Source organism: Leptonychotes weddellii, chromosome 6 (assembly GCF_054177405.1).
Source record: "Leptonychotes weddellii isolate Sample4059 chromosome 6, ASM5417740v2, whole genome shotgun sequence".
NCBI lineage: Eukaryota > Metazoa > Chordata > Mammalia > Carnivora > Phocidae > Leptonychotes > Leptonychotes weddellii.
Genome location: NC_138374.1, coordinates 137,891,907 through 137,903,899, shown reverse-complemented (window position 1 = coordinate 137,903,899; position 11,993 = coordinate 137,891,907). Strand labels below are relative to the sequence as shown.

Here is an 11,993-nt window from a genome sequence, read left to right as displayed (position 1 = left end):
AAACGTGGGCCCTAGTCATGCGAAAGGCAACAGACGTCTCCTTCGGGCCCTGCCGGGGCGGGAGAAGCAGGCCCACCGCGGGCCTTGAAGACCTACCTTGGGGGCATTGTGTCCCACGGGGACATGAGGTCCCCTTCGGGACTTCATTGCAAAGCGCATGATCTGCCTCTTCACAAAAATAAAGAGCAGGACAAACACCTGTGCGAAAGACACGAGAGAAGGAGGAATCTTTAATAGAAAAGACAGTTTAAAAAAAGGGCACGCCTCCGTTTTAAACGCCCAGATGTGGCTCCCAGGGGTGCTTCGGGGTACGGCCTGGGGCAGAGCAGGGCCCGGGCGGGCCGCGGGGGCGGGCCGGCCGAGGCGGCGGCTTCGCTCCCCAGGTGCTCCCGGGGCAGGCAGGGCTCCAGGCCCAGACAGGGCGCAGGGGAGTGCCCACGACAAGGGCCTCTACCGGGTCGGACGCGACGGCACGAGGGGGTGGGGGATCTCCTCACCAGGCTCCCGTAGGCCATCACCAGCACGACATTCACCCCGGACAACCAGTTACTGCCGGACGCCATGGCCTCCCCACCCCGCGCACAACTGCGGCGGGTCAGCCCGCCGCCCTGCCTCGTCAGCCCGGGCTCCGCCGAGGCACCGGCGCCTGGGGTCCCCGAAACCCCCCGGCCATTTCCTCACGAGCAGAGACCAAGGCTGACCCGGCCTGAAAACATGGCGGACGGGAACCCAGGAAAGAAGAACGTCGCCTTCCCGCTATCCGCAGCACGTGACCCAGGCCCGCACCGGCCCCGCGGGCTGCGCGCGCCGAGGCGCCGAACGACGCAGGAACAGGAAGCGGAGGCCGCCCGTGCGTCACGCGGCGGAGGCGGGGCGGACGCGCGGAGCCTCAGCGCCGCGGCTCGTGGCGGAGTGGTGCGCGCACGCTTGCGTGCGCGTCCCTTTTCGCGTCACGTGCCGGGGGACGCAGGCAGGCAAGTGGGAGGGGGAAGGCGCGAGAGCGAGCGCGAGAGAGGAAAGGAGGGAGGGGGTGGGGAGGAGGGAACCTCACGTCACGTGACAGGGGCGGCGCGGCCCGGGGTGTCAGTGTGGAGGAGACTGAGGTAAAGTTGGGAGCGCAGCGGCGTTGGCGGCGGCGGCGGCGGCAGCGGCAGCGCGGCGGGGCCGGGTATTGTCCGCGGCCCCTTTAAATCCGCGGTCTCCCTTTCCCATCCCTCCCTTCTCCCCTACCCCGCCGGGCGCCCCCCCGTAGGCCCCCAGCCCCGTGCGTTCCCCCCACTGGACACCCCTCCCGGTCGTGCGAGCCCGGCGCCCCCCCTCGAGTCGGCCGCCGGGGGTTTTGTTTATGGTTGGATTTGCGGCCTAGTGGGCCGCGCCGGAGCCGGGGCCTCGATTTGGGAGCGTGGCCGGGGCGGGGCTTGGGCAGCCGGAGGGGGGGGCCATGCGGCTAGAGCCTGAGCAGGGAGAGCGAGGAAGAGCGCGAGCGAGCGCGGCCTGGGCCCCGCCTGAGGTAGGGCCCGCTGTGCCCTGGCCGCTGCCTGTGAATACGACGAGGGGGCCTCCTCCCTTCCCGGCCCGCTGCGGGCCTCCTCGGGTGCGGATCCGGCCTGGTTTCGGGGTGGCGGGCGGGGGGAGGGCGGTGGGGTGGAGCTGCCCCAAACTCCCCCATGTGGCCCTCAGTTTGGAGTGCGGAGGATTAATTTGTTCCGGGTGGGAGGTGAGGAGGCGATTGGCCCCGGGAGCTCCCGAGGTGGCGCGGAGCGGGGTGAGCCTCCCATCCTCCACGCGTGGGCTTGCGTCCCCTCTCCGTTTCCAGCCTCTTTGTCAGCTCCTCTGGCTGCCCTTCCTTCTCTCTCAGCGCCCCAGCTTTGGGAATGTATTCGTGGCTGCTGTCGTTGGCTTGCTGTTGTCCATGCTGTAGTTTCGGGTACCCCAGACAGTTGTGATGCTATTGGGGAAGCTGGACGGGGAGACCCCCGTAGGGTGTATTACGCCTAAGGGACGTCACTAGAGCCCTGGGGTGTTTGTTCACTCTTCTCGTAATAGGACAGGAATTCCGAATCTCTTCCGACCCTTCACTTTGTGGACAATCCCTAAATTGCTTTGCAAACTGATGTCACAAACAGGAGACTGCTCCTCCACCGTTCTTGAAATGTAGCCACCTCTGGTGTAGGATGTTGTGGAAGGAAAAACACCACAGTAACAGGCCTTTTTTGTTGTCATTGTTACCGTTTTCGCCTTTGAGTGTCCCTGAGTATTAGATGGAGAAATGCTTTTTTTGTGTCCTCTCCATCCACCTTTCACCGCCCATATCCTGCTTGGGGGATGTGTGATGTGACTTGCTGGGAGGTGATGGGGGTCAGTGACAACCAGCCTTACTGGAGGACGAAAACGTGTTAGTTATGTATGGGTTGATAAAACTGCTTTGAGATCCTACACCATTGTCCTTAAAAGAGTAGACTGTGCCAGTGATTATTTCCGTTGTGAACAGCAAGTGTTGCTGGCCCGGAACTAATGATGAAAGACCTTAAAATGTACTGTTTTGTTTCTGATTTTTGAAGCCCCTCTTTGCTAAATGTGTCCTAACTGGCAAGTACTCTTTTTTAAAATTAGACTCGAATATATGGAGAAGGGGATACTGGGGTCATTTCTACAAAGCATCTAGGGGAATTAGTTGTTCTGTTACTTGCCAAGCCTTACTTACCCAGTCCAGCTTCAGAGTGTCTGAATTGTTTCTCAACTTAGATTGTAAGCTCCCTGAGGGCAGCAACCAAGTCATACTGCTTTTGTATTTCCTAAAACAGTAGATACTCAATAAATACTTGTTATTTATTTTTTTCCGTAAAATTTCTCTGGCTATTTTTTCAAGTAGCTGGTTTTCAAAAGATGGTCAAGGGCACTCCTGTGTTGAAACCAGTATTTGTTCCTGCACTGTTCCCTTGGTCTCCCAGCACTTCTCATGTGTTTCCCGTAAATATTTTTATTTTCTAAGGAAAAGTACTTAAGATTCTCCCCTCCACTGTGATAAATCTAGGTATGTGTCTCTGCTTGCTACTAAAAGGCTGCTAATTTTGTGCCCTCTGGTGATCCATCCCAGATCACTTACTTTTGACCTGTCGCTCAGTGTTGTTACTACCTAGGTGGTAAAAATTTCTTAGTCACACATTTCAAAGCACTTGTAAGAAAGAAATGGAAGTTAACAGCCTGACTGATCAGGATTTTTCCTCAGTAATTATGTGGCTTTCAAGATGACTTTTTAATATATTTACACTGCTACAGTATATGTAGTCATCCCCATTGCTAGTCATGCAATTCATATTTGTAGTATTACTTACGCTTGTAAGTTGAAATCACAAGTGAAGTAGAAAGCAGTCAATATTTGTAAGTTACAGGCGCATTTATTCGCATTAGAAATTCATTTTAGAGCCAATTATTAAGTATAATAGTTTTCATCTAGTTTTTATTTTTCTCTTTGATTTGAATCCAGGGGTACTGGTTAAAGAACACTTGTTTTTTTATGAGTGCTGAAACTTGGCTATAATGCCAGTCTGGGAAAATGGACTACTGTGTAGCAAATAATCCTGTACTAGCTAGAAATATTTACAGGCTTTTGTGTGCACATGTGCATGTGTGTAGGGAGAAGAGGTAGTGGTTAAAGAATTAGCTCTGAGATTTCTTTAAAAATTTTGGTGATAGAGAATGTAAAACTCTTAATACTGTATCAAAAACAAAGACCTATGCAGCCGATTGATCCAGCTTGGTGAAGAATTTATCCTCAGGGAAGTTAGCTTTCTTTGTGACCTGAAAAACCAGTGAAATTCACTTCCCTAATAATCCTTCTCTATTTCTTTAGAAGCCCAACCTACCTCTCCCTCAAATTCATCAGTGTCTTTTGGGCAGTCTAGCATTACCCATATAAAGTTTCATTAATGAAAAAAATTACATGTAGAGCAGAAAATATAAACTTATCCTCTTTGGGAGGGAATAAAACAGTGCAGAGTAACGTCTTATTTTGAGCGCTCCAGTCTTATTTTGAGCGCTCCATCGTATGGTGGATATTTTCTTTGTTTACTAAATGCAGCCACTGAGGTTGTGTTATAAAGCAAAGTATGAATGAGGGAACTTAAGTTCAGGAGAATCCTAGCTTGCTAGAACTGTTAATAACAAAAACCATTCTGGTTTTGGGAAGGCCCTGCTTGTTCTCTGTCTCTTTAAAGACACAACAAAGTCCCATTGCTGGCAATAATGTCTCAAGTTTAAAATGATAATCCTAAGGGCACTTGTGTGTCTCAGTTGGTTAAGCATCTGCCTTGGGCTCGGATCATGATCTCAGGGTCCTGGGATCGAGCCCCGCATTGGGCTCCCTGCTCAGCAGAGAGCCTGCTTCTCCCTCTCCCTCTGCCTGCCGCTCCCCTGGCTTGTGCTTTCTCTCTCTCTCTCTCTCAAATAAATAAAACCTTAAAAAAAAAAAATCCCAACTCTTCTTTAAAAAAAAAAAAATTTTTTTTTTTTAAATTAAATGATAATCCTAGAAGCCCTTTCTTCCAAATAAAACTTTGTGCTAGGTGCTTTTGGTATGGGACAGATTTGGGATTCTCTATATATTAAGGTGAGTGGTAAAGAGTATTTGCATTTCTGGTGCCTGGGAGCTGTGGACTAGGAGGTCAACAGAAGTTGCTGCAAAAACAGTGTGTTGGAATTATCCAGGGAATTGAGATTCTGAGCAGTCGCTGGGGCTAATACTTGTTTTGTTGAAGGTTATAGAAGCTCCCACTGCATGAGGAGAGATACAACTTGAGGGAGAAAGGCTAGACTTGAGCTTTTCCTTTCCCAAGTGATGGAGGTTGCATGCAACTTATATAAACTGGTTGTAAGGGAGGTAGGACTGTTTTCATAGGTAGACTGAGTACAGTATTTTAAATTGTTTTTATTTGTTTGGAGTATAGACTAATCCCCTTCCTGCAAGGCTTTTGTTTCCAGATTTTGCTGATTATCTTTCCTTCTGTCCAAGGGACTTCAGATATTTCTGTGTAGAAGGCTTTTGATTATTAACATTGTTTTACTTGCTATCAAGATAACAAAACTTCACAAAGCTCGTGTATAGGGGACTAGTAACCAAACTGTGCCCATGACTTTAAAAAAAAAACAAACCATCACTTAACGCATGCTTTATGTATTTCTTGTTCTACAGAAATGGATTAACAGCCATTGTTCCTTAAGGAATTTATCAAGCTAAATATGTCTTAAGAACATGAATTTTCTTGGTTTGTTGCTTTTAAAAAAATGAAAGTGTTTGGTGAAGATGCTGATGAAAAAGAGCTTGAAAACATATTTTGCCTGTATTTAACATCTAAATTACTATTTTTTTAAATCTTTCAGTATTCTACCTTGTAAATACTGTTATTTGTATATACTGTAAATGATGACGTCGGTGGGCACTAACCGAGCCCGGGGAAACTGGGAACAACCTCAAAACCAAAACCAGACACAGCACAAGCAGCGGCCACAGGTAAAGAACCCAAGGGATACGGATTTATTGGTAGCATTGCTGGTTGATACTGGTTTCCATCCAGTGCAGCGTCATTCTGTGCTTTGGATTCTTGGTTTGGGTTTTTTATTCTTGTTTTCTAGTACTTGGCTGTTTTTACTTAGGGTCTGATGACTGTTAAAGATATGCTATGATGCACTTTGCCTGCTTTTTGTTGTTTAATACTGCATTATGAGACTTGGAAAGAATGGGTCTTGTCTGTGCTTTGTATCTCTAAGGTAGCATTTCCCTCAGACTAAATCTTATGTTATTCTCAGCCCTAGAGATAAGGGGATGGCACTGGTCCTTGCAGAAACAGGAACAGGGTTTACACATGACTTTGCAAATAAATGTGAATTACTTAAGGCACAAATGTTTCAAAGAGGTGCTCTGATCCCAAAATGGGAGCTTCTTTAACTGTGAACATTGGTGGAAATCTCCCTGGTTTTTTAGGGATCATAGAGTGGAATACTAATAGCTTCAGCGTTTATTTTTTTGTCATTTTGCAAATTTAGGCATCTTAATTGATGTTAGTGTTTTACTACTTGGTCATTTGTAACAAGGAGAAGGAAATTGGGCTGGGAGGTGGGGTGGATTATTGACTACATAGGTCCCTCTTATTTCTCTAAACTGTTGTCTTTTGATCATGCTTTCTTGAACTTGTCTTAATTTCTAGGCCACTGCGGAACAAATTCGACTTGCACAGATGATTTCAGACCATAATGATGCTGACTTTGAGGAAAAGGTGAAACAAGTGAGTGTGTTGCTGATTTGCTATAAGCCATGGGGAAAGACATCAGGATTAAAGCATAGTTAAATGTCATAGATCGCTACCGGGGTATTTTGTACTTGTAGGTATTAAAAGAATTATGACCTGAAATAAAATAGGTTAAGCCAGTAAGTAAATGCTTTTGTTGTCTGATTTACCGTCCCCCTTTGGACAGCTACCTTGTTTGAAAAGGTTTTATCTTAATTTTAACTTCTTATTTATCGGATGACTTTGTTGATGCCATTTTTCTAGCGACTTTGAGCGTTGTGCCATCTAGGAACTGTAGAAATTCATGGTATGCTGAAGCCTGTGTGCTTCTGGGTTTGATTGTCTATTAGATACTTTATTGTTTGATTGTTTTATAAATACTTTTGACCCCATTCCTAATCAGAGGTGGTAATATTTTGCTTATTGAACTAGAATACCAAAATTCTGCATATTTTGCTTTTTTAGGCCTGGGGTTCCTTCAGACTCCATTGGTATCTTCTCCCCTTTCTCTTGCTCACCTGGTTTCCTTTTGTGAGGAGTGCAAGCTTGTTCATGATGGTTGCTGATCTTTTTCTTTCAGTTGATTGATATCACAGGCAAGAACCAGGATGAATGTGTCATTGCTTTGCATGACTGCAATGGAGATGTCAACAGAGCCATCAATGTCCTACTGGAAGGAAACCCAGATACGGTAGAGTGTTAATAGAGCGTTCGAGAAAGTGGGTCCCTGGCTGAGAAGCTCAGAATATTCTAAAAATAGCAAGTGGAGTAACTCAACTTAAAGGAGAGTAACTTATTCTCCAAATGGAGCAGAGAACTGTCCTGGAGATCGTTTGCTGTGGGTTGCAAATACTTAGAATTTATATGCAATAAGTAGGAGAAAACATAAAATCTGTCTCTTTTAATTTGCTTAGAATAAATTATTCATTCTAGGCTAGCTACTGTTTTCCAGACTGGGTTAGTCTGAATTAGAGATGCTATGTATCAGCCTTAGTTACTAATCATAGAATATTCTGCTTACCTGTTTTGTTGCTGTTGAATAAAGTCACACAAACTAGTGGATTCTGATTTCAAGACATTGTCATCAGTGTCATCTTTTACAATACATTTTCATTGCTTGAACCTGTTTCTGTTGAGGTAGCAGAGAGAGTGTTAACAGCCTTTTGACCGTCCCTGGAGATGATAGGGGATATCTTGGAGGACCTCTTGCCCTAGAATTTCACCTCTTCTCCTTTCCACTTAATGAGATCCTTGTATTTTTGTGCTTGTCTTATCATTGTCCCAAATTGTTAAGTCCCTTAAGAACAGGGGTTCTGCCTTACTAACCTTTGGGATGTTCCTGTGGTGCTTAGCAGAGAACTTTATTGTTTTAATGAGCAGTGTATCATCTTAAAGTAATTTTCATTTACTTGGTCTTACACTGGGGATCTTTGGTTGGGATAGATAACCAGAGTTCACCCTTAGAGAGATCAGCTTACTGGTGTTATGGTGTCACATTAGCTAAATGTTGGAGGTTTGTCAGTTTCCTTGAGACAATAGGAAATAATAGTGGAAAACTTTTTTTGGTCATTAAGCTTAAATTTGTGGATTTTTCTCTTAAAAAATGTGGTCTTAAGGGAGCCTGGCTGGCTCAGTCGGGAGCAGGCGACTCTTGATTTCAGGGTCGTGAGTTCAAGCCCCATGTTGGGTGTAAAGTTTACTTGAAAAAAAAAAAAAGTGTGGTCTTAGATTTTACATTATTGATCTTATTTGAAAATTACTGTTTGGATAATCAGATAAGAGTGCCTTTGGCTCACTTTGAGTTTACTAGAATAATTGTGTGCAAGATTTTTGGGTTGGGGGAAGAGGTGGGACTACTCATGACTTAAAAGTCTGGATTCCTTCCTTCCTCCTTCCTCCCTCCCTCCCTCCCTCTTTCCTTCAAGTCACATTTTGTTGCACCTTCCAGCATCTTCTGCCTAATGCTACAAACCTAACCATCCATAGTACCAGAAAAGGAAAACAAACTGGAGAATGTGAGCTTATGCCACAAGTAAACCAGCTGCTAGTGAAACCAGTGGAGAGTAGTATCAGCTGCCAGGGGATGTTGGATGTATTTGGGTGGATGAGATCATATCAGAAAACTGGCAGTGCCTTTGGGAAGATCATAGTAATTCCTTTTCCTTATAGAACTTGGGTAGTGCCAGCAGCTGATACATACCATAGAGAAGGGAAAAGGTGACGGGTTTCTGAAACTTGCCACGTTTTGAGGAAAGCTAGCTGTTTGGAGTCTAGTTTCCAGGGTTTCTGATGCAGACTTAGGTATAATAGAGGTACTATAACTTATGAATTGAAGCTACTGTGAGCATAAAATGACCCACCAGCTGTAGTGTGGAATGAGCTTGGACTGGAAGACTGGGCAGCGAGGAGCTGCCAAGTGCTGGGTGGATACTTAATCTTTTAAAAAATTATTAGTCAACTATTGTAGATTCTTTAGAATTATGGTTATGATTTTGCTATAATTTTAAGCTGATTTTTTTTAAAGATTTTATTTATTTATTTGACAGAGACAGAGATAGCGAGAGCAGGAACACAAGCAGGGGGAGTGGGAGAGGGAGAAGCAGGCTTCCTGCCGAGCAGGGAGCCCGATGCGGGGCTCGATCCCAGGACCCTGGGATCATGACCTGAAGGCAGACGCTTAACGACTGAGCCACCCAGGCGCCCTTAAGCTGAGTTTTTAACTTAAAAACATTTTTTTAAAATTATAGTAAAATATATTTAAAATTTATCATTTTAATCATTTTTAAGTGTACAATTCAGTGGCATTAAGTAAACTGACAATGTTGTGCAACCCATAGCATTATGCATTTCTGGGACTTTTTTATTTTCCAAACAAATACTGTATCTCTTAAACAATAACTCCCCCTTTCCCCGTCTTCCCAGCTCCTGGTAACCTCTTCTATTTTCTGTGTCTATGAATGTGCCTATTCTAGGTACCTCATGTAATGGAACCATACAGTATTTGTTTTTTGTTTTTTTTTTTTAAGATTTTATTTATTTATCTGACAGAGAGACAGGAGAGAGGGAACACAAGTAGGGGGAGTGGGAGAGGGAGAAGCAGGCTTCCCGCTGAGCAGGGAGCCCGATGCGGGACTCGATCCCAGGACCTTGGGATCATGACCTGAGCTGAAGGCAGCCGCTTAACCGACTGAGCCACCCAGGCGCCCCAGTATTTGTTTTTTTTATGTCTTCTTACCTGGCGTAGTGTTTTCAGAGTTTATCCACGTTGTGGCCATGTGTCAGAATTTCACTCCTTTTTAAGGCTGAACAATATTCCATTATATGTAAATGCCACATTTTGTTTATTCATCCATTGATGGACACTGGAATTATTTGGAAGCAAGTTACAATCATCATAAATAAAATACTCTGCAGCATGCTTCCCTTAAAGAAGGATATTCTATATGACCATAATATTATCAGCCCTGGAAAAATTAATAGTCATTTCATATTATACTTGGTCTGTATTCTTGGAAGTTATTAGATATTGGATAGCTGTTGCTGAGCAGTGGGTCATTGTTGTTTGAGTAAGATGGTAACTAGGGTTGTAAAGATCTGGTAGTCTTGGTGTTTGGGAGTTTTTCTTTGTACATATTTTCTGCAAAATATGTGTGAATCAAGGAGTGTGTTTTTAAAACTTCAAACTTAATAAAACTCATTTCCTGAGGGATGAGGTTTTTGCAAGACAATTTAGCTTACTTTCCTTATCACAAATTTTCCGTCCTGCAGTCTGGAATGAGTCCGAGATTATTCTGCTTTGGGGAAAGTTTAATTGGACTACATCAGTTTAGGAACTATAGAGAGAATACAGTATGTAAAACCTGGAATGGAAGGCTTCCTATAGTCCACATGTCTCAGGGCCAGGGCTCTGGCTTGGTCCTGACTGCTGCTTGGTCTTTTTAGCAAAGGAAATTGTTGTGCTTGTCAGGGAGTGTGGTTGGGGGGGTGGGTGGTAAGGAGTAGGTGTAATTGTTATCCTCCTAAATTTTGGGTTGCTTGATTAGAGAATGTGCCCAAGAGTCAAATCCTGTTCGTTCATTCTGAATTCAAAGTTAAGCTTTAGAAACTTTTAGTTCTTTTCTGCTTTGACATGAATAAGATTATAAAAAGTTGAGAGTCACTGAATCCAAAGGGAATTAATATTTTCAGCTCAGGAAACACCCTTGAAAGTTAGGGACCAATAACTAGGTCCTTTGACTAATCTGCCAAGTGACTACACTGGATCCAGATCTTGGCAATCCTTTTGGAAGTGATCCCTGCAATCCATTAGCTATAAGCACCTCCCCTACCAAAAAGGACTTCGTTTTGCGGTGATAGGTATAGAATTTGTATTGAGATTCTTGTCTGTATCCTCCATTTAAACAGACATAAATTAGTGGAAATATCTTAGACTTGGATGATGAGAGAATGGTTAACAGTTTTCCCAGCTTTTATCTGTGGTTTCCTGATAGCAATCCATATTGTTTAGACGTGAATGCTCTGCTCTTCTTTAGCATTCGTGGGAGATGGTCGGGAAGAAGAAGGGCGTCTCAGGACAGAAGGATGGTGGCCAAACGGAATCCAACGAGGAAGGCAAAGAAAATCGAGACCGTGACAGAGACTATAGTCGGCGACGTGGCGGGCCACCAAGACGAGGGAGAGGTGCCAGCCGTGGACGAGAGTGTATGCATGGGGCTTTAACAAAACCAGCTGTTGGTCAGTAATGTCTGGACTTCAGGGATGTCAGGACCTTGCTAAGCTGGACCTAGTAACCATAATATCATCCTTTTGATTTTTTTCTTGCCACTGTTTATTCTGAGACCTTGGTATCTCTACATGTAGCATTTTCTAGCTACCAGTTTGGCATGAAATTACCCTGCAGTCATTTGTAAAGTTGTCTGACTTACAGCTCTCTGTTGTGGTTCATCACCTTTCCCCTAGTAACCATCATGTCCCATCCTTCCAGCTCATTTTCTCTTCCTTGTTTTTGTCTCACTACCACCATCTATACATGCCATTTACATATTTACATAAATTCCACTGACTCTGCTCTGACTGTGTTTTTAATTTCAGTTCGGGGTCAGGAAAATGGATTAGATGGCACCAAGAGTGGAGGGCCTTCTGGAAGAGGCACAGAAAGAGGCAGAAGAGGACGTGGCCGAGGCAGAGGTGATCAATTTCTTGGGGGGGTGGGGGTGAATATTGGGGGCAGGATACTCTTATTCATTCTGTAGGAGTCTACTTTTATTTGAAAACAAGCAAATTCACATGGCATCTCATTATCTTAGTTGTTGAGATGTCATGCAAATTCTAGAGATTGCTGAGTGGGGCAGTGGGAAAGAAAGGTAGGTGTCATTTTCTTTAGTCTTTATTTATTTATTTATTTAAAGATTTTATTTATTTATTTGACAGAGAGAGACACAGCGAGAGAGGGAATACCAGCAGGGGGAGGGGGAGAAGGAGAAGCAGGCTCCCCGCAGAGCAGGGAGCCCGATGCGGGACTCGATTCCAGGACCCTGGATCATGACCTGAGCCGAAGGCAGTCGCTTAACCGACTGAGCCACCCAGGCGCCCTTCTTTAGTCTTTATTGTTGATGTTAATGTATTTGCTTAAGGGCCCAGCAGTTTGGTTAGCAAGGGAAAAATCTCTCAATAGTAATGATTGTCCTGCTGTGGTATATTAACTATGCT

At 44.8% G+C, this 11,993-nt stretch overlaps 1 protein-coding gene across 1 annotated transcript in view; it reads left to right on the top strand.

Moving 5' to 3' along the window:
* Positions 1 to 1,060: 1,060 nt before the first annotated feature.
* Positions 1,061 to 11,993, top strand: part of UBAP2L (ubiquitin associated protein 2 like) — a 34,766-nt gene continuing 23,833 nt past the window's right edge. Inside the window, exons 1-6 of the mRNA XM_081823235.1 lie at positions 1,061 to 1,168; positions 5,380 to 5,509; positions 6,204 to 6,281; positions 6,865 to 6,975; positions 10,817 to 10,985; positions 11,376 to 11,471. Coding sequence (XP_081679361.1) covers positions 5,420 to 5,509; positions 6,204 to 6,281; positions 6,865 to 6,975; positions 10,817 to 10,985; positions 11,376 to 11,471 — 544 coding nt within the window. The 5' untranslated portion in view covers positions 1,061 to 1,168; positions 5,380 to 5,419. The remainder of the gene's footprint in view (positions 1,169 to 5,379; positions 5,510 to 6,203; positions 6,282 to 6,864; positions 6,976 to 10,816; positions 10,986 to 11,375; positions 11,472 to 11,993) is intronic.